The following is a 23,111-nucleotide window of genomic DNA, read 5'->3' as shown; positions in this document are numbered from 1 at the left end:
AGCAGGGGGTGGGAGTTGCGGGGAGGATGAGTGATGGGGGAGAGAAGGAGTGGTGGTGGGGGTAGGTGAGTGTTGGGGAGAAGTTAAGTAGCTAATAATTGTGTCAACAAAGTTTGCGTAGATAATCATTCCAATACGACTCTTCTATTAATAATAAAAGATAGTGGCAACAAGCTGCTAATGATGGTCCAGGATTTGTTGGAGTAAGTTCAATACCTAAGCAAACAGGTATTGCCATGACGTAACCTTATCCTTCGCCTCCGTCATTCCGTCCCTCATCGGAAAGCTTTCTATTGTTGACTGAGAATTCACAAATATTTAGAACTGATTTCAGCTGCTTCTCATGCAAGTTGCTTAGCAAAGATACTCTACCTTTCACTGCAACTTGTACTGAATACCGAATCTAACATCTTTTAATAGTCCAATTTATATTTGTATAAGTCAACTATTGTTATCTTGAGACCGAACGCTGGCAGAATAAGGAAAATACATCCTTGACACTGACGGCGTAATTTGTTATCCTTTAAGAGGAGCCTGTGGAGTCACATGGAGAGACAGGCTGACGAATGAGGATATAAAGGAGCGTTGTGGTGTGGATGTGGATGTAATAGGAAGCGTTATGAGGAACACACTGAGGTGGTTTGGCCATGTGGAGAGGATGGAAGGTGAAAGATTGACGAAGACAGTGTATGTGAGTGAGGTGGAGGGGGGAAGAGGGAGGGGGAGGCCGAGGATGAGATGAAGGGATGGGGTAGAGAGGTATATGAGAGAAGGAGGTGTGAGTTGGGAGCAGGGCAGTGAAATGGCGGGGAACAGGGCGACGTGGAGGCGATTTGTTTGTGGCCACCCCAAACGGGATTGAGGCGTCTGGCAATAGATAGATAGATAGATAGCTTCTCAACCCAACTATTCTGTTCTATTGAGTTTCTGACAAACTTCATGCATCAGTCTAGTACTACGCGTTCTAACGTTTGTTTGGATAAACAAAGGATATTAACTGAACCAAGAGCAAAAAGCGTCACTGACTGAACGTGCCAATACCAATGACTATGTTGGGTTAGCACTCGGCTGGCAGTGTTCTTGTAAACCAGTGCTTTCCAAACTGGGGAACGCGCCCCCTTTTGGGGTGTGTGAGGTAGATGGAGGAATGACCTGAAGCCATCTTCCAAAAGTTGCCATTACAAGTATATTGCTGAATGGTGCAGAAGCCTGGGCGTTGAGGAAGAATGAAGAGAAACAGCTGGGGAGGACAGAGATGAGAATGCTGCGATGGCTGATGGGAGTGTCACTGAGAGAAAGGAGGAATGATGACATAAAAGCAGAGGCAGGAGTTGTGTCACTTGTGGAGAAGGCAAGAGAGGCACGTTTGTGATGGTAATGTCATGTGACCAGGATGAAGGAAGTAGGTCACGTGAATGTGGCATGGAGGAGTCAGGTGGAAGGGAGAAGAACGAGGGGAAGACAAAGGATTAGGTGGAGAGATGGAACTCAGAAAGAAATGAGGTAGTTAGGCCTAGAGGAAGAGAACGCATTGGACAGAAGTTACTGACGACAAATATAAGAGCCCCACCTGGGACTAAAGCAATGAATATATATATATATATATATATATATATATATAGGCTATAGATAGATAGATAGATAGACAGATTGACCTATCTATCTATCTAAATCTCTCTCTCTCTATCTATCTATCTATACATATATACATATATATATAGATAGAGAGATAGATAGATAGATAGACATAGATTGATCTATCTATCTATATCTATCTCTATCTATCTATCTATCTATACAGACATCTATATATATATATATATATATATATATATATATATATATATATATTAGTCACAGGCCATGCGTGCGTCTCAGACTCTGGTGAGTCAAGTGGTGATACACGAATCCATCTCATTCAGCTGCGTCTACTGACCATCAAGTCACGGCCTTCCCAACCACAGCCAATTAAGCAGTATACTTTTGTGATTCACTATGATCTAATGGATGTTATGACTTTAAATATTATTACAGGCTGAAGAAGTTATTATAATTCCCAGGAAATTTCAAAGAATATGCCTTATAAACAAACAAAAAAGTAGGAATATGCACTTACGCTCATAAATGGCTAGAGCATGCATTTGCATATGCACATAGGCAAATGCATGATTATCCTATGCCTACTTATGAGTCTCTGTGAGATAAACTGAGAGAGTTAGACAGCGAGAGACCCAGTATTATACATACACACGCAGACGCTATTGATTGACCTGAAAAGGTCTTGGTCTGGTATACGCTTAAGTTAGTTTGTGACAAGAAGCCAGCATGTGCTTACGATTTAGGAAATATATCAAATTTACATTGACAGCTAACAAAGATGCATTCGTCTTAATATCTGACATACTTTAATGCCTTTTGGGGTAAACAATACTAAAGGTTGACTGAAATAACAAAGAAATGGAATATTATATATGCTTTTATTTATTTTTTTTTCATACACTACATATCTACGTTACAATTAAGAATGTATGAGCAACTTTTCTGAGACGTATCTGAGATAAACGTCTGATGTTAGCCTGTGTTGCAATAGGGATGTTATAGATACCGAAGGGGGCGGGTCATTATGTAATGTTACATGTTGGTGATGTCTGTGTGTTTATATCAGCCTTGCATGATCACTGAACTGACCATTTTTCATTATGTCATGAACCATCACTTTACAGCTTGTTGCTACTTCGTGTGTTCCCCGTCATAAAAACACATTCACTTTAACTCAAAGGAAATTATGTTACGACATTAAATGGCTACTAAGCCTTTCCCCAACATTCCGCTACCCCCACTCCCATCCCTCCCACCACACAGCTACTCCCACTACACCCCCTCCCTCACGTCCCATCCCCTCCCACTACACAGCAACCCTCACTACCCGCCCAATCCCTCATCTACCCCACACGTTCTACCCCTCCTTTACCCCCAACACTGTTACCAGATCAAATTATTTGCCGTTCCTGCCGCGCGGAAATTTCTCCAACTGTACCTGCAGAAGATCATACGAGAGAGAGAGAGAGAGGGGGGGGGGGAGAGAGAGAGAGAGAGAGAGAGAGAGAGAGAGAGAGAGAATAGGAAATGAAGTTATGAAAACAGGGCAAGAGGGCATATAATTATTTTGTCCTTGCCCAATCTCTCTAATTAATATTTTTCCACTGTGTACGCAATTGACACGGATGCCGAATGCTGTGTTCCTCTCTTGAAACTGGTCCGTCATTATCCGTTTCAACATGACTGATTGTTCAGTTATTTTTACAACTATGATGCAATTTTGTTTAGCATCAACGGTAGTCTCCTTAAACCCATTAGTGCCTTTGGCTCCCCAGCGTAGGACTTTGCTGGAAGGGTACTTAGCTTACTCTCCTCCCTCTATCAGCTCTCTAGGAGAGGAACGGTGGCCGTCCACAACAGTGGCTATAGAACGACCAGAAAGGAAGCTACAGCTGAAGGCGCAGATAGAGGATAGAATCCGTAAGGGGGCAGTTTGGAAATTAAAGAGTTAAGTGCAATGACAAAGTTTTCGCCAAAGTCCAGAAAGGAGGATGACGAGGAGTCTGAAAGGTAGGTGATAAGATCACCAGTGGTGCGGCCCTGGCGGATCCCAAACTGACGATCAGAAAGAAGGTTGTGATAGGAAAGGTGCCGTAAAAAAATTGTTGTTAGATTCAAATATTTATGAAATACAGGATGTCAGAGCAACTGGGCGATAGTTAGAGGGCTGGGAATGGTCACCTTCTTTGGGACACGCTGAATGAAAGGAAACTTTCAGCAAGAAGGAAAGGTACAAGTTGATAGACAAAGGCGAAAGAGTTTAGCTTGAAAAGGTGTAAGCACAGCAGCAAAGTTCATGAGGACAACAGGAGGGACCCCATCAGGCCTATATGCCTTGTTAATATTGAGGCCAGTGATGGCAGAAAGTACATCAGTTGAAGAAATTTTAATGTCAGCCATTATAAGGAAGTCAGAGGGGGAAGGCGATGAAGAAACAGCACCTGAATCGTCTAAGGAGGAATTGGAGAAGAAAGTTTTGAGTGAAGATTTCTGTTTGATCAGTAGAAGAAACAGCTACAGAACCATCAAAGTGGAATAGAGGAGGGAAGGATGATGAGGTAAAATCATCAGAAAGGTTTTCGCACAGTGCAAGATGCGGGAAAATAATGTGTTGATGATTTCACAGCATGTAACACAAATGAAATTACTTTTAGCAGAGTGAGGGACAGACAGCACGATTCCGTGCAGAAACATTGAGATGAGATTCACTGGTGGGTTGGCTCCAGTACCTAATGTAAGCCGTCTCCTTGAGATGGACAGCATCAGAACAAGCATGATTAAATCAATTTTTTTTGGCTTTAGTCATAGGATAACAGAATGGAATGCATGCTTCTATGCCCGAGAGAATAACCTCCGTAATGCGAGAGACACGCTCAGATGGCTCTCTCTGCCATTCCCATTCCAGGGAAAATCAAAGAACTCCCTGAGTGTCTTCCAATCAGAAGCTCCAAAATGCCACCGCCGCCGCTTCTTGGGAGCGATAGGACAGGTTAAGGTGAAAAGGTTGTGATTGGAGAAGCCCAATGGAGAGAAAAGATTAACAGTGTAAGCAGAAGGATTAGATGTAAGGAACAGGTCAGGTGTGTTGGAACTCTCTCCAAGGCGGTTAGGGATACGGGTCGGGTGCTGTACACGCTGCCCTAGGTCATTAAGAATAGAAAAGATGTAGGCTTGTTCACCAGGTGGATCAGTGAAAGAGGTGGAGAGCCATCTGTGGCGGTGAACACTGAAATCTCCTTGAATGGAGATTTCAGAGAAAAAAGAATCTGATAGGGTGTGTTTCATCTTAGAAATAAGAGAGTCGAAGAATTTTTCATACTCAGTAGAATTAGGGGATAAGTAAACAGCAGAGATATATTTAGTCAGATTTTGACAGGATTCCTGAAGTGAGAAAGTAGAGACTTCTGAAGATTCAAGTTCAGGAACACGAGAGATTTGTCGTTGCGTACATACACAACAGCCACCTCTGGCTTTAAAATGAATGCAGAGAAATTAGGCGGATACAGATAAGGGTTTGCTATCAGTCACCTCAGACAGATGAGTCGCTGTGAGGAAGAGAAGATGAGGATTAGAGAAGAGGTGATGCTCAACAGAGAGAAAGAAAAAAATTCGTAAATGTTCCAGAAATGAAGAAATGAGTCAGTGGTTCCAAGCATCTAGCTTTCTAGTCGCTTGGAGAGGGGCAAATGGTGGGGGCTTTAATGGACCCTCCCCCACCCCATGGGACTCCCCGGCTTAGTGGTTGGATGCCATTTTTTGCAAAATTTGTAATACAACGTGTGGTGTGTAACGTGCATGTTCTTTGGTGTTGACAGTTAGAGGAACTGGTATTAGAGAGCATGTTCGCCTATTCTCTGTGTTACTGAGTCACTGGAAAAGTTTAGCAAAGGGGGATGGTCAGGATCTAGTCCCGAGGGTTGATGAAACAGGAGCTACAACTTCCCCTGTCTTTTCCATCCATCTTCGGAGTACTGCCCTGCTCAACTGGTGCTACGGCCTACTCCACAAAACCTATTGTTTCTTAAGCGAATGCCCAATAAATATATATATATATATATATATATATATATATATATATATATATATATATATATCTGTATATCTATATCAATCTATCTACCTATCTGTCTATCTATATACATATAATTCTTCCAAGAAAGTGCTTCATGGGCATTCGCTTCAGAATTAATAGGTTTCGCGTAATCTTAGCTGAGATATGCTACATGGGATCGCTGGTGAGTGTGAATTATTTGGAGTTTTGTACAGACTGCTGCGTCAGACTGATCGTGTGTCTTACGAGCAATGCCTTACATGGAATTCTTTATCACTTAAACTTTTACGATTTGTTAATGCCTAGGTAACTTAGCCAATAGCCCTAAGACTGCCTTTTAACATCTACTTTCATGTTTTTTGGTTGTCAGACACTCTGTTGTTTACATATATATGGACGTAAAGTCTTTCATTGATGATTTCCATTAATATAATCAATGAATCAGATACACAGCTTTGTTATGTGCATTCAGAGATAACATGGAAACAACTTACCCACTCATGCTTTACGTCTGTTGATGTGGCCGAAACTCATGTACTCACATTCCACTATTTCTCATCCATTTTCTTTATGGGAAGAGGGCTAACTCCGCAAAGAATTACTGGGGAGAGTCACGCTCCCTAGATATTGCATTAAGGATGGGAAGCCACTGTAGCCTACCACATGTACTGAGATATCACAGCCATATCTGTCCTTCATGCACGATTCTGAGAATGTTTAATTTGGTAAAGGGGGCTGACTCCCCTAAAATTCATGATTGTAGAACTCTGTATAGTGGAAGACCTTCGGAGTTACCTGACGAGCTCACCAGGGAAATCTCATTCAAATCTTTCTCCGATTTCTGAACTAGGAATCATTGGTGGGGTTGATACACTTCCTGAATATAGCATTACGGATGTGAGTTTATCGTACAACTTTTACTAAGATATCAAAGCTATATCTGCCCTCATTTCAAAATTTCTCATAATTTTTTATTCGGTGAGGCTAACCCCCCTAAAAAAATATGGTTGGAAAAATGTATAGAGTGGAATACCGTCGTATATAGTTTAATACCTTCCCAGTGACCCGACGAACTCACGTGGGAAATTCCATTCAAATCCACCAAATAGCCTAGGAGGAGTTCAAGCGCGCGCGCGCACGCGCACACACACACACACACACACACACACACACACACACACACACACACACACACACACACACACACACACACACACACACACACACACACACACACACACACACACACACACACACACACACACACACACACACACACACACACACATTTTACTGTTACTCCATACACTACGCAAAAGAATTTATAGGAAAGGGCAGGTTTAATAACAGATTGCACAATAATGACTGATAAATAAGTAGATTACCAGTCAGATAAGCTGTAATTAGAATGAAAAGCATGCAGTATGAAATATTATATATATATCACCGTTCATTAAAATGCACTGAAAAAGAATGTGGACCAAAATGTACTGACCGATCACGTCGGCGATGGTGGCTGGGCGTCCACAGGTGAGCAGTTCAGGAGAGAAGCTGACCATCACCAGTCCACCGTTGTCAGCCTGTAGGTTATACACCACCAGACCACCAGGTCACTGTAGCACACCATATAACATCATGTCAGTAGTCCACACCATACCAGGTCACTATACCAAGACACACCGCATGGTCACAGTACCACACAACATACCATGTCGCTATCCCACAACAAGTTATTATGTCACACCTAACTTGTATGTACTACTACAAAACGCCAGTTCAAAATACCAAGCCACACCACACCATGCCAGGTGACAATGTTGCATACCGCCATATCGGATAACTATTCCACACCACACCTGTGCCTACCAGTCCTCCTACTACGTTCCATGCAGTTGGTTTGGGTGTTAGCACTTGTGCCTACCAATCCTCCTACAAGATACCATGCAGGTGACATGGGTGTTAGCATCTGTGCTTGCCTATCCTCCAACTAGATTCTGTGCTGGTGGTCTGGGCGTTATCATCTGCCATTTTATACAAGTCCTGATCTCGGTGCAATCCCACCCAGAGGAGGGCGGAGATCAGTGTTGCCACTTCTACAGATTAATCTGTAATCTACAGATTTTGCTCTTTATTTCAGATTGCCAGATTTTTTGTGAAAAATGGGCTAAATCTACAGATTTCTATACCCAAAATCAATTTCAAATAAAATTGTGAATTTGGAATATAAGAATATTAATTAAACTTCATAATATTTTGCGTTATTCATTGAAATTCGCTTATAATTACATGCTTTGTTGTTGGCCATCTACTGGCCGCTTTCGGAATTAGCAAAATAAACAAGTTTGCCCCATCGCACGTGAGTCTTGAGGCTAAGATCGAGAAAGGTTTGTTGCCTATTAACATGTATTTTGGTAATTGTCTCATGGTGTTAGTTAGTACTGAACTATGTATAATGCTGTGCACTAAGAAACCATAATATATTCGGACCTGGACCCAAAACAAATAAATACCAGAATGGCTTTGATGGATGGAATATGCTTGGATGCTTTGGTTTTGGGACCCAAAATAATGAAATACCAGATGGAATATGCTTGCATGCTTTGGCTTTGGGACCCAAAACAAATAAATACCGGAGTGGCTTTGGTGGATGGAAAATGCTTGCATGCTTTGGCTTTGGGACACATAATAAATGAATACCAGAATGGCTTTGGTTGTAGGACTATGCTTGGATGCTTTAGCTTTGCATGTGATTGGTATTATTTTGTTGTATTCTATATTTATAGGTGTCAGCATGGATGAAGACAATGAGGAATACAATTCTCAAGATGAGAAGAAAACTGGTGCTGTAAAGAAAAGGAGATATGTAGGGAAATACAGCACAGAATTTGAGCGTGATCCACAGTTGAGAGGCTGGGTAAAAACTAGTGCAAAAGGAGAAGATTATGCATACTGCATTTTTTGTGATGTTCACCTGAAACTTACTGCGGGAAAAAGTGATATCAAAAGGCACAGTGAAAACAAAAAACACCTAGCTAATTCAAAGGCAGCTTAAGGTCAGAGTTCATTAACAGCATTATTGGCTACCAAGGATAATTCTGAGGTCAAGGAAGGTGAATTACGCTTGGCATCATTCATAGCAGAGCATGATCTGCCATTGTCTGTTGCTGACCATCTCCCCAAACTAATTCAGTAAGTTTGCAAAGATTCAAAAACTGCAAGTAAAATTAAATGTGGGCGAACAAAAACAAGTGGATTAATCAATAATGTAATTGGTCATGAGTATCATGAACAGCTTGTGCATCTTTTGAGAGATAATAAATTTTCTTTAATTGTAGATGAATCCACAGATAAGGGTTGCATTAAACATTTGTGCATGGTTGCAAGAACCTACAACAGTGAGTCTGTGACTGATTTTTTTCTAGGTCTTATTCCCTTAAAAGATGCTACAGCAGAGACACTTCATAATAATGTTGTTAACTTCTTCAGTGATAATGGAATTCCTTACAAAGACAACCTAATAGGATTTGCTGCAGATGGTGCCAATGCTATGTTAGGAGAACGCCATTCTCTCTCATCCCTACTGAAGGCAGATATTCCTAATTTATTTATCATGAAATGTGTATGTCACTCATTTGCTCTGTGTGCATCTTATGCATGTCTAAAGCTTCCTAGGTCAACTGCAGATTTAGTCAGAGAGATATATAGTTACTTTAATTGTAGCCCCAAGAGAGTAGGAGAGCTAGAAGAATTTCAACATTTCACTAATGTAAAACCTCATAAATTACTGCATCCTTCACAAACTAGATGGCTTTCCCTGCACATGGTTGTGTCTAGAGTATTAGAGCAGTACAATGCTCTAAGACTCTATTTCACTAATGCTGTCTTGGTTGATAAACTTATTGTCAGTGATAATATTCTACAAAAGCTGTGTAACCCCTTGACAAAATTGTACCTCCTGTTTATGGATTTCATCTTGCCATTATTTAACAATGTTAACAAGCAGATGCAGTCTGAGAGTACCCAGATTCATGTATTGTATAGTTCAGTTACATGTACTCTGAGAACAATTTTAGACTGCTATATGAAAGATAGTTATCTCAGAAGGACACCACTGAAACAGATCAAATACAGGGACCCAAGTAATTTCAAACCCATAGAAGAGATGTATCTGGGTATCAAAGTAGGAATGGAGATAAGTTCTATCCAGTGTGAAGGAGGAGTTAGACAGGTTTAGGCTAAATTGTCTAGAGTTTTTCATTGAAGCAGTTTCCCAGATATACAAGAGGTTATCTTTTGAGAAATTAGATATTGAGTGTTTAAAGGCTTTAAGCCCCAAAGTTATTTTTGATAAGGAAATTCCATCACTGGTTCATATATTACAGGTGTATGGTCATATTGCCACAGACATTCAAGCCATAGACACAGAATGGAGGCTGCTGAGCAATTCTGTAGGATCTCTTGTTGAAGTCACTGCTATGATGAAGCCTGAGGAGTTTTGGAGTAAGATTAGTAACATTTGGGTCTGGTTAGTACCTGGATGGGTGACCGCCTGGGAACACCAGATGCTGTTGGCATCCCTACGTGTCAAGTGGGGTTGGTGGAGGATTAAGTGCCCCTTCCTGTAAAACAATTAACTCTAAGCCCTTGGCCACCCCGTTTGGGATACATGGCGTCTGGCAATGAATGAATGAATGAAATTAGTAACATTAAACAAATGGATGATACCCACATGTTCCCAAACCTATCTAAATTCATGAAAACCCTATTATGTTTACCTCATTCTAGTGCCACTGTTGAAAGAGTTTTATCATCAATAAATAGAATGAAGACTAAATCAAGAAACAGACTGTCAACAGAATCACTCATTGGCTTGCTCCAAACAAAACATTTCCTTAGGGGTTCATCTAGTAGTGACTTTAAGGTAAATAAATCCCTATTTCAAAGGGTTAAGCAGTGGAAAGAGGTCTAACATGTCAATACTAATTTGTTGCTGACAAGTAAATGCTTTAGTTGTATGTAGTTTTAAAGGTGTCACCTCTGAGGCTCTGCATCTGTATATGCTGTAGTACTAGTAGTGTAGTCATATGTTGTCTTAAGTTGGGATGCATTCACGGTAGAAGACAATCAATAATTTAGTAACTTGTCATATTTGCATATCCTTTTTACTGCAATGCACCGTAACCTATATTCATGCTGATGACTAATCCAACCCTCTTGATTCTTTGGGCCATGGTTCAGTAAGCTTTTTCTCAATCAGTATTATGTAAATGTGTGTATTTTCTATTATGTGAATGTGTATTATATTGTAACTTTGTGTGTTTATTGCTATTATTTAAGTGAAACAATTGCTACTATTTGTGTTTATGGGTATTATGTGTATATATTGTTACTATATTAGTGTGTATAGTGCAATTCTGTGTTCATTTGCAATTATGTAAGTGTATATTGCTGTTTTGTGTTTAATGCTATTATGTAAGTGTATATATTGCTACTACTAGTATATAAGTGTATATTGCTATTATATAAATGTGAAAATTTTTTGCTACATGTTAGTTAGCTTGCTTCTTTCAAGGCACAGTAAGTACTCTTTTTCTCATTCAGTATAATGCAAGTGGATATAATGCTATTATGTGAGTCTGTATATTGCTATTTTGTGTGTGTTTATTGTTATTATGCAAGTGTATATATTGCTACTATATTTTCATATTGCTATTAAACAAGTATGGAAATACATTGCTACAGGTACAGTTATATGCTTCTTTTAAGACCTATTTCATATATTCTTTATCTACATGTTTTGAGAGTCTACAGATTTCTACAGATTTTTTGAGCCTCCTGTGTCAGATTTTCCAAAATTTTTAGTGGCAACACTGGCGGAGATACTCATTTCATGTGCTCTCACATGTTCACACCTCGTCTAGATTATCTCGATGGCATATGCAGACTCTTTCACTCATAAACACAACCACTGCATCTGCCGCTGCTAGCATTTGGTATGATAGAATATCCATTTACTTCTTGAGTACATAAACCGTTGAGCTTACAGCATGGTCGACACCTCAGCTGAAGAACTCTACTGCTTGACCACCAGGAGTCCTTAACACATTTGATTTCGTTAATCATTTAGTCCAATAATCCTCTTGCCTTATAATCTTACAAACTAGATTTACATAAAATAACAGCCAAAACCCTCACCGACTTTATTTTGCAGGTCATATAATTATCCAATAATGGCAAAATTAATGCCCTGTCTTATTCGAGGATCCGGGAGAATCAGAGCAAAGGAATGGATAAACAGGAAAAGTGTGAAATGCTTGACGAGGGACGCTACCACACTGCGTCCCTCATCCAGTCCCTTGCACGCAAGTTCACCTGCACCCACCTGTCGACCCCATCCCACTATGAGAAAGGTGTTTATACAACTAATAATTTTCTGTGCATATTAATAAGTTAAATAATAGTAAGTTTTTCATTCCTTCCAGTGACCTTCGTAAGCCATGCATCATTATTTCCCAGTTTCAGAGTCTGTCACATACGTAGCTTCCGAACGTCCCACTACATGTTATCTGTCTGTACGTAAATCCCAGGTATTTTTCTTGAGGTCTCATTACTGGCCAAACTCTACTTCAGTCAAATCAACCCTAGTGAGACCTGGTTGAGCACCTAATCATGATTCCCATTTTTCGTCGTATACCTTACTCTCGACATACATCATTTTTTTCACTACACTTGCTCATTACACCTTTCCCCAACCCTCACATTTATCCTCAGTCATCTTCCCACGCTATTGTGTTACGCTGGCAGAAAAGCTTATAATACTTATGTGTCTGGAGAGAGAGGGTGATGAATGATTATTTCTGCCCGTAACTGTACATTAACATTTAATTTGTGGTTTGATGGATTTTGTCTCTATGGGAAGGAGATTTTCTGTGGGATGGATATATCATGGGGGTTCATGATGGCTGCTGCTTTGCTGAAGGTTCTGTATATCTATTGTACTTTTTTTTAGTATTTTTATTTTTTAATTTATATGTCTGTAACAGTAACAAAGAGAAACATTGTACTGACCAGAGCGGTGAGGATGTCGTCAGGAATATTCCTGGTGTTGTGACACAGGACCCTGGCGGCGGCGTGGGAGAAGATGACAGGTGCTCGGGAGGTGGCCAGGACACCGCGAGAGGTGGCGGCTGAGGTGTGGGACAGGTCGATCATCACACCCAACCTATTCATCTCTAGGATCATCTCCTGTGGGACACAGGGAGTGGCGGTGAGACCAGGTAGCTTGAGATAAATATCAGAGATGCGGAGTAGCAGAACATCACAGCCACTCTGCTTATCTTGTGGATTATCTCCCGAGGTACAGAGAGTGCAGCACTGAGAAGTGATGTGTGTATTAAGCCTTGTCGATACCAAAGGGAAATGTTGGTTGAGGGCTGGGAAACTCTTAGGCGAATATAATACTGTATACTACTGGTAAACAAAAATTAAATAGGGTTATTGTGCCCTAACAGGATTACCGATGATTATCTTTAACAACATACCTGGTGTTTACTGCCACTTTTGAGATGTAACTGTAATACTGAAAAGTGTTGTACCACCGGTATTCACCAGTGTAATACCTGAATGTATTTTCTTACCTGTTGTGGGTATTGATCAACTCACCCATGGATATACAAGTGGTACTCGACTTAATATAGTGGATGATAAATATTTATGAAAAGAATGAATTGTGGTAGCGTTTGTAGTTTTGGCCGAGTTTAGATTTAGTCGGTACCTCAGGTGGTTGTCGTTCCCTCAGCGAAGGAATCTTGAATTGGAAGGGGAGTGAATTTGGCTTGAGGACATAATTTCCTTGATTAGGTATACTAATAAAGAAAAGAAAATGCTATATACTTTACTCTACTTTAATAATTCTGTTAATTTCCACAAAAATATCATTTCTTTATTACATGACCCTTTTTAGTATGGGAGAAGATTGTAAATGTTACTAAGACTTTTGGGTGATCATTCCTCTAACATTATTACCAGACGAAACAATTTGATACACTCGAGATATGGAGTCGTTGTACTTTACTTTCTTTTTTTGGCCGTTACTCTTGGGCTCAACATTGGCCTCAAGACAGGGACACTTTTACGGATATGATTTGTCTGTTCGGGCTGGCATAGCCTCGTATCAATAAGAATGATTATTTGTATTCATCTTTCACCCATATAAGGTATTCTCCTCATATAATTTTCTCGGTTCTCACATCAAATCAGTATTGTTTTTCACGTTTCACCATCGATAATATTAAATAATCACTAGAAATACATAATCTCTCGGGCCTGTCTAGCCTCGAGGAATAATTTAAAAAAAAAAGAAATACAATCACTGGGAACACCTCAATCACTCGGGCTTATTTAGCCTCGAGGTACAACTTAAATATCACATTATTGTTCACAATCAGTAAGTTCCCTTCCACGCTCCTGATTATAATTTTTCTAATAAACTAATTTTAAAGAAAGAGAACAGTTGATGAATTTGAATTTTCCTTTCCGTTACAGAACATATCATTTTTACATTTCTATTCCTTATCTACAAAAAAAAGTTCACTTGATAGAATCATTAATAACACATCAACTACCTTCGGTTTGTAATAATAACTCGTGAGTGCTGTAAGTGTAAGTGTAAAAGTCTATGGGCAATACTTGGGAATAATGGCGTGCTCCCACGGTCGTCACCGCCGGTGTCTGGGGACTAAACGAACGTCTGTTATACTCGATGTTTGGGCAGCAAGTGGGGCCTGTCGGGCACTAAGGACGCCACTGCTCAAGTCAAATGAGGTGGTGTTTTTGAAATATAGGGGGTTTCAATTCTCTTTACAATTTATTTAGCAGTGTACCCATGACGCCAGGACTCCTGATTGAATTGGGGAAAATTTGGGATTTATCCTTACTTGAATTACTGATTCTATCACTATCTCAATTTGAATCTGAAAGCAGCTCATGCCATCTAGTGACGGCCAAGATAAACGGAACTTTAAATCCTCACAAATGACATTATTTAGGTCTTTTGGACTGTTAATCTTACATACTTGTGTTCCAGCAGCTTCATTAGCAAACATTTCACAACTAGGTTACGGAAAGAATTGTATATTCATCATTACTCTGTTTAACGTTTAAACTCGGCGCCCGGCAATGACGCACAAAGGGAGGGGATCAGCTGCTCGCATGTGTCTTTCATTACTCGGCTTGACTAAGGAATTCCCATAGCTCAACATCTACAATTACATCACCCACTGCATAGATACAGAGGTACATACATGTAAAAATAGAGTTAGCCCTACAGTAATTATTAATATATGAATTATTACTTAGGGTAGGAACTTATAAACTAATATTCAGGTTACACCCTATCTAACTTAAAATTACAGTACTACTAAATACATACATGAATATCAAATGTGTGGCACTACATAACCTGTCCTTGAAAAATTTGCATTGTCAGCATCAGTTTGTCCTCTATACAGTTAGGTTGATCTGTGTTGATTCTGTGTACACAGCATTAATATCCTGCTAAATTTTATTCTTTATGGGGTATCAGATTTTTTTTTTTAGACGACTATATTTAGTTTCGGTGAAATCCCACTGGCGTGAGGAGTTGCAGCCATTCTACATTAACCCCTGAATTACAACTGGCTTATTTCTACAATCAGGTTGTCTTATTTTCCACATGAGAAACTTTACTAGCCAGAGGGTATTGGTACAGCTTTTAGTGACCCGTTCAACATGATGGACGTTACCTCAGCAGAAGCTATTAGCAGCATAAAAGTACGTCATTGGAGTGACGGAGTTAATGAGGTTATTAATTCAGAAGCTGACGAAAATGCGGAAAAAAAAGCTGAATTAACTCATGAACTTTTCTTCTTCTTACGATGACCTTCTTGAATTTTGGACCTTCTATGTCAAGATGAAATTACTTTGATTATAAAAACCCTCTCGTGGTGATGGGGCGCCAAACACGCCCCATCAACCCTGTCAGCATCATTATACCTATTTTAATATTTTTCCTGATCCTGCTGTGTATAAGAGTGTGGTCTACTTATGGAAAAAAATTTCATGTTGAACTGTTTATCCCTTTCACTACAACAACAACAACAACAACAACAACAACAACTACTACTACTACTACTACTGCTGCTGCTGCTGCGACTACTATTACTGCTACTACTGCTACTACTACTACTACCTCCAGAAGATTTTACCGAAGTTAGCAGAGACTGCTAATTGGAGTTATTGAGGGAATATCCGAGAGCTCTAGTTCAAAAAACTTAGGCTGAGCAATGTTGTCTTGACTATGTACGAATAAATTACAACGACGTCATCTGATGCAAGGATTTAGACCTCCAAGTTCAACCCCTTGTTACGCCACGTGTACATATAACATTCCTTTATCCAACTCAGTAATCAATGCAAGTGACTACCACAGCAACATGAACCCCCTTCAGTATCTTAAGATTATTATTATTTTCTTGATCAGGTTACTAACAGACAAATTTACTTAACTACGGAAGAACTCTTAGTGGTGTATGTAACCTCTCCAATTCAAAAAATCTCAGTTAGGCTGAGTAAAGTCGCCTTTAGATAACACGAATACAATTTTTAAAAAATCATCGTATTGACAGTGCTAATCGCCATTTTCTATCTATTATACCATTCCTCACATATAAGGTACAGCCGCGTTCATAACTAGGGATACTCATCTTCTCATATTATCTACTGTAGAGTCTACTATTGATGGGATGTAGTATCATTTCACTTACTGCCTGGTACATTGATCATTAATGCGCCAATAAGGGAGAGAATTAGTTCCAGATCTTACCAGCAATGGATACCATAGTATTCTAAACGAGTAGACGTGTATCGTTTCTCCTGATCGCGACTGTACATTGTTTATATTCACAGTTAGGACAAAGTTCTCGTTATACTTCAGCAAATAATTTCTTCCTGTTTAGTCACCATACTCCTGCACCGGACAATGACTTCCACCTACATGGCACGTCATGCCTTTGCATCGAGATTAGCCGTCTGTGTTTTACTAGACATTGAGCAGACACCTTTCTTGCAGTTAATTACTTTATATTTCCCTTGTAAAGACAGCTACGAAGAGAACTGATAAGCCAGATCAACTCCGTTGATTTAAATGTCATGTAAGATGACCTGTTTGGCCTCCCTTCCATGTACATCTCATATAACTAGGAATTAATTATCATTTTTACTCACGTCTAACTGGCTTAAAACTGTCACTGATTTCATCACACAGGTTTGCTTCATGTCACCACTTCTATTCTTAAGACACCAGATAATGTACATGAAAGCTAACATACAATGTGCATACGTAACTGTGATGGGTATACAGCCTCTCACTCTCCCCCCCCACACACACAATTTGTCTGCTGGATTTCAGCAGCGCCTGAACTGGACTACTGTGTAGGCATTTTTACTGTTTCATGTTTACACCGATATGATCACTGGTTATACTCCAAACACACTTTCTCAACATCCATTCTCCACTGATTATTGTCTCCAGATTCCAAAACGCAGTGTCCATGAATCTCATGCTGTACATAAATAATAAAAAAAGATCTTCCGTTCTTTCCTTTAAAATAGCCTTGTATTGTCTGTTTCTGCCACTGAGCTACTTGGAGCGAGCGGCGAGGTGACGAAGTTTTGGGCCAAGTTTAAGTGAATGAAATATACCATGAATGGGTTAATGATGCCGTAATAACACTCATGATTCATTTTACTGAATTAACTCATCTAGCTGGAATAGAATAGTAGAGTTGTCCCGACGAAGTTGATTAAATCTATGTAATGATGCTTCTTTAATATATTACGTATATTTCTTCTGTATGGTGGACGGTGGTAGGTGGTGGCGACCATCATCCACTTGCTTGATGTAGTGCTGCTTACCTCTTCCTTCACCTTTTTTTTTTTTTTTTCTGTCTCTGCTCTCCTTTTCTCCTATTTCTCCCATCTTTCCTTTTATTTTTTAAATTACTCTTTCCTTTTCAGGTGGCTTTACAAATCGTGACATAACTAATGGTCTCCTGTAAGCCAGGAAACCATTTACAGTGCTGGGTGGTAACCATAAAACCAACCCATACGTGTTCCCTACGTGTCAACAAGAGGGTTGGCGGAGGTTTAGTGCCCCTCCCTGTAAAACAAAGAAAAAAAAAACTAAGTTCAACGGCCACCCCTTGTGGGATTATGGCGTCTGGCTATAGATAGATATTTACTCTTCTAGACATTTAATGTATGTGCGACTCTCTACAGCGAGAGTAACCTACCGCTTTACCACCCATGTTCTTTTCTTAATTTAAAGCCTTTACTGTGAATGGCACTGACAAGAAGCCTACACGTGCTGTCGCTAAGCACCCTGGGCGGAGCAAAGCCGGTGTGGCGTCCACCCAGAAGCCAAACTTCCTCATGTTTCCCCACATCTTGCAGAAGGAAAGGACTCTTGGGCAACTCTGATAAGGCACTGTCTGTCAAAAGGGGTTGTTATGTGTCCGACTCTGGGCATAGGCTTCACAGCCTGCTCCCAAGGCCCAATAGTCCTCCTACATACCATACGCCTCTACATGTCACCACTTCGGCGCTTACACCCACCGTCCATATTGAATACATGCTAGGGCTGTCTCATACAGGACTGGTGTATTGGTATTAGCGGGGGTGTTTTTACGACATGTCGGCGGGTCTTCTAGCAGATCAGTAAAGTCTGTTTTTATTAAATTCAAATCCTTAAACTGTTCCCTGCCCCAGCGGGGATTTGATCCTGGGTCAGGTAGGACTGCAGGCCACCTCTCTACCGACTGAGCCACCGCCTGTTGGTTGGTGTATGCATTAAACTGTACCTCTTAGACAACCTACAGAAGCAGTCACTCGCCTGTGGTCGACGTGCCTTCTCAGCCAGACAGACGAATGTTAAAGCACAACAGCAACAGGGAAAGAAATTTAAATAACCTACCCCTACAACACTTAGACAACTCTATTTTGGTAAAGAATGATCATTCCTGTCTCAGCACTACACTCCCTTATATCACTCCAGCCTGACAATGATATTAAGTCCCTGTCCACACCTGCAACTTGCTGGCGTCACCCGTATTCACTGGTACGCTCTGGCACACCAGTACAAGAGACTCACCTTACCGTAGGGTGTCAGACCAGCAGTGTTTGGGGCAACGCCACCTGACTTCGCGCTCTCAGCCCTGAGGAAGAGGAAGAGCTTAAAGCAGGACAAAGGTGTGGGACGGGTGTTGGGAGGACAAGGGTTTGAGAAGGGTGTAAGAAGGTCAAGGTGTAGGAAGGGTGTAGGGAGGACAAGAATGTGAGAAGAGTGTAGGGGATACAAGGGTGTAGGAAGGGTGTAGGGGATACAAGGGTGTAGGAAGTATGTAGGGAGGACGCGGATGTATTAAGGGTACAGAGAGGGAAGCAGTAATGAAGATAAACTGTGGAAAAAAACGGCGAGAGAGAGAAAGGGCAGATTAATAATGATGAGGGAGGTGTCTGGGGGGCGAAAGATAACGAGAAGAGGGCGAGGAAGGTGAGGTAAAGACTGGGAAGGCTTATGTTAAGAGATGACAAGAAATCATAACACTAAGACTGAGCAACGATAATTCACAGTTAGTGGCTTGATGAAAACTATAAAGAAGGAAAGTATATGATAACAGTGATGAAGTTCATACGGCAATATCGCCTTGAGATTTTGGGTTGGTGAACACTTTTTGTTTTTGCTTGACCTGGTGAGACAGCCATTAATATGTGCATTAGCCGTGATGGAAGACATTGATGAACAGTGATAAGTGGCATGAAACGCACAAAACACTGAAATGACATGAAGTAGTGTGGTCGTCAAGTGTATTCGACTTAAATTATTTAATGGATTAGAGATATCTCATGAATTAGGCAAATGATACTGCTTAGGATCAGTGATGGATTGAAATTTACTGGTTAGCCAAAATTCTGAGAGGGGGTTTCAGGGCCAGTTTCAGTCTCTCCTCGTCCTTTTCGTCCATTCCCAACATGGGTAACACTGATGCAGACCAAACGATCTGATTCACGATCGTCATTTTGTTGCTGGTTTGTTGGCTCTCTAACCAAGTCTTTAAATATGAGAACAGCATAAACACGGACAAAATGTCGTTTAATTTTCCATCTGCTGTTCTTCTAAATTTCCTCTTTTGACTAATATTCCTAACTCAGAACAGCTTGGTACGCCCCGCAGATATCAGATAATTACTTTCGAAAGGAGAGAAACTGACATGTCCTGAAAACAGTTTGAAAATATAACACTCATTAACTGGCGGAACAAATAGGAGCGATTTAAAAAAAAAAAAAAAAGAAATTTGACGTACACTCATGATTACTAATCTCTGACCAGGGACGCGTGGCGGGCAGTGTTATGACCACACACGAGCCACGCATTCGAACACAGCCTCCGCACTAGTGGGCGGGGCAAAGAACTGTGACCAGGTGATCTGAAGTGTAATACTCCTCATATCATTGATATTACCATATTCTTATGGTTTCTCCTCCATAATATAATAATCTGTGTTTATTGACGGGGGCCGGCATTTCTTCGTTCAGTCTGCCATTTAGCAGTTTCCAAGAAGTAAAAAAACATGTGCCACTATATGTGGGCATTGGCATCAAATATACCGTAATAATCATGTACGAATTAACGGCATTAACTGGCACACATTTTGACCAGAGGGGGCATGCAGCTAAGACGTCACGTAGGAACAGGGCAACCATTCCCACTGGATGGCAACGGCATAGATATAAAGAAGACTAGATGCCGCATAGCCCATTCTTCAGTACAGCAGCAGTGCGTCTTAGGGCCGCTATGTTGGAGCGGTCAAGCATGTAATAGTGGGGCTATTATTAGAGAGAAATCTGACTATGGAAATGAATGTTGTTGTGGTAAGGTGGTGATGGTGGTTATTGTTGTGGTGGTGGTGATGGTGGTTATTGAGTGGTAGTGATGGTTGTTGCTGTGGTGGTGGTGGTGCTGATGGTGGTTTTTGTTGTTGCTGCGTTGGTGGTGGTTATTGTGTTGGTGGTGGTTGTTGTAGTTGTTGTGGTGGTCATTGTTGTGATGGTGGTTATAGTTGCTGCTGCTGTTGTTGTGGTGGTGATGGTTGTAATGGTGCTGGTGGTGGTTGTGGTTGTTTTTTATGGTTGTTGTTGTTGTTGTTGTTGTGGTGGTGGTGGTGGTGGTTGTGTTGGTGGTTGTTGCATTGGTGGTGGTGGTAGTTGTTGTGGTGGTGGTTGTTGTCGTTGTTGCTGTTGTGGTGGTGGCGGTGGTTGTGCTTGTGGTGGTGGTGGTTGTGTTGGTTGTTGTTGTTATTGTGATGGTTATTGTTGTGGTGATTGTTGTTGTGTTGTGGTTGTTGTTGTGATGGTTGTTGTTGTTGTGGTGGTGGTGGTTATTGTTGTGGTGGTGGTTATTGTTGTGGTGGTGGTTATTGTTGTGGTGGTTATTGTTGTGGTGGTTATTGTTGTGGTGGTGGTTATTGTTGTGGTGGTGGTTATTGTTGTGGTGGTTATTGTTGTGGTGGTAGTTACTGTTGTGGTTGTTGTGATGGTGGTGGTGGTGATGGTGGTGATTGTTGTTGGTGTGGTGGTTGTTGTTGTGGTTTTTGTTGTTGCGGTGGTTGTTGTAGTGATGGTGGTGATTGTGGTGGTGGTGGCTTTTGTGGTTGTTGTTGTGGTGGTGGTTTTTGTTGTGATTGTGGTGGTTGATGTGCTGGTGGTTGTTGTGATGGTGGTGGTTGTTGTTGTGATGGTGGTGGTTGTTTTTGTGATGGTAGTTGTTTATGGTGTGATGGTGATTGTTGTTGTTGTGGTGATTGTTGTTATGGTGGTGGATGTGGATGTTGTTGCTGTTGTGGTGGTGCTGGTGGTGGTTGTGGTGGTGGATGTGGTGCTGGTGGTAGTGGTTGTTGTTGTTGTTGTTGTGGTGGTGGTGGTGGTGGTGGTGGTGGTGGTGGCTGTTATGGTGATGGCTGTTGTTGTGGTGGTAGTGGTTGTGGTTCCTGGTTCATCTAAAACGTGAACTCGGTGGACTGCAGGCTTAAATTTCCCTTCTACAACCCACCATCCTCCTTTCGGAGGATAGAGAAGCAGCTGAGGAACGTTTGCATTACCAGACAGTTGAGCCGCTCGTGCTATCGGTGTCACCATAGATATATTCCGACGCTTTCGACACCCAAAAGCAGCACAGTGCTGTTGCATTACTAGGTAAATAGTGGTCAGCTTTGATCATCGTCAGGAACACGACATCGTCAGCCTCGACCGTTCCAAGATGGCGGCCGTGCAGACGCATCTAAAGTAGTGTCATGTGGCATCTAGGCTTATTTATATCTATGGGCAACGGGGCCTGTTATCATTAGAGAAAAACATTCAGTTCAAAGTAGTAGTAACAGTAAATTTCTGTCAATGATATAAGTATTATAAAGCATTCTTACTTAGAATAAGTCGCGTATGCCGGCTGCTGTGGCAATCGTGGATATCACCTACCAACAGCTCGGTTAAAGGCTCGCCTCAAGAAATAGTTCAGTGAAATAAAGACAGATAAATAAAACAGTGTATAAAATTTAGATATCACGCACTCATTATAGACTAAAAATAACAGCTATGACCAAATTTGTCTATTTCTAACCATGCATATATTAGTTGAGAAAGTAATATGTGAAACAAAAGTGCTTCAGTGATGCTTAGAAAATTGTTCATTGAAGCACTAAACCTTTCTGAAACGACGGTGGAGTGTGTCTGACTGTGTAGCCAACGCCTGGCCACGACTTTGGCTAACTCTCTGGTCAGAGATTAGTGATCACGAGTGTACCTCAAGGTGTGACGGTATCCACATCTGAGACTGAAGCACTCAAGAAGGTTTATGACAGTCATGGGTGGAAACACTGTCTAACCCCCAGGTCATATAGTCACCCCACCACACCCATTTCAGAGCTTGGACCACTCACCAGGGTGTGTGACAGTCGTGGGTGAGCGTGATGTATCTAACGCCCAGGTCATACAGTGACCTCACCACCCCCATGCTGCCGGCCAGCCCATGACCTCCCTCCACCCCCACCAGGCTGGCCACAACCCCACGCTCAAACAACGCCACCACCTCTGCAACACCACCAGGTTTTAGGTAATATTTGTAATTCACAGCAACAAGAAGATAAATGCGGCATAATACACCACTGCCTGAGAAACAGACGCTTCAGTGACCAGTGTAAGCTGAAACACAGTACTTCACCGATAAAATCTGAAATAAGCACAAATTCCAGTTATGTTTTATTCAATCAGTCAGTTAGCCTAAATTAAGGATATTCAGAAGGCATTTTGTATATGCAAAAAAGAAAATGTGCTTGTGTCCTGTGCAATAGTGTGAGTTTGATTTCATCGCATA

General features: G+C 41.0%; 1 protein-coding gene across 1 annotated transcript in view; it reads right to left on the bottom strand.

Annotated features, from left to right (window-relative positions):
* The window catches only part of LOC145398392 (dipeptidase 2-like), an 88,258-nt gene that overhangs the window by 17,042 nt on the left and 48,105 nt on the right, over window positions 1-23,111 (bottom strand). Inside the window, exons 4-7 of the mRNA XM_080271268.1 lie at window positions 22,678-22,828; window positions 18,837-18,900; window positions 12,719-12,895; window positions 7,146-7,230 (exon numbers count right to left, since the gene is read on the bottom strand). Coding sequence (XP_080127394.1) covers window positions 7,146-7,230; window positions 12,719-12,895; window positions 18,837-18,900; window positions 22,678-22,828 — 477 coding nt within the window. The remainder of the gene's footprint in view (window positions 1-7,145; window positions 7,231-12,718; window positions 12,896-18,836; window positions 18,901-22,677; window positions 22,829-23,111) is intronic.

The sequence above is a fragment of the Coenobita brevimanus genome, chromosome 45 (assembly GCF_032717465.1).
Source record: "Coenobita brevimanus isolate Jiangsu-jjx chromosome 45, ASM3271746v2, whole genome shotgun sequence".
NCBI lineage: Eukaryota > Metazoa > Arthropoda > Malacostraca > Decapoda > Coenobitidae > Coenobita > Coenobita brevimanus.
The sequence above is the reverse complement of the archived record's forward strand: the minus strand, read 5'-3'. Positions and strand labels throughout refer to the sequence as shown.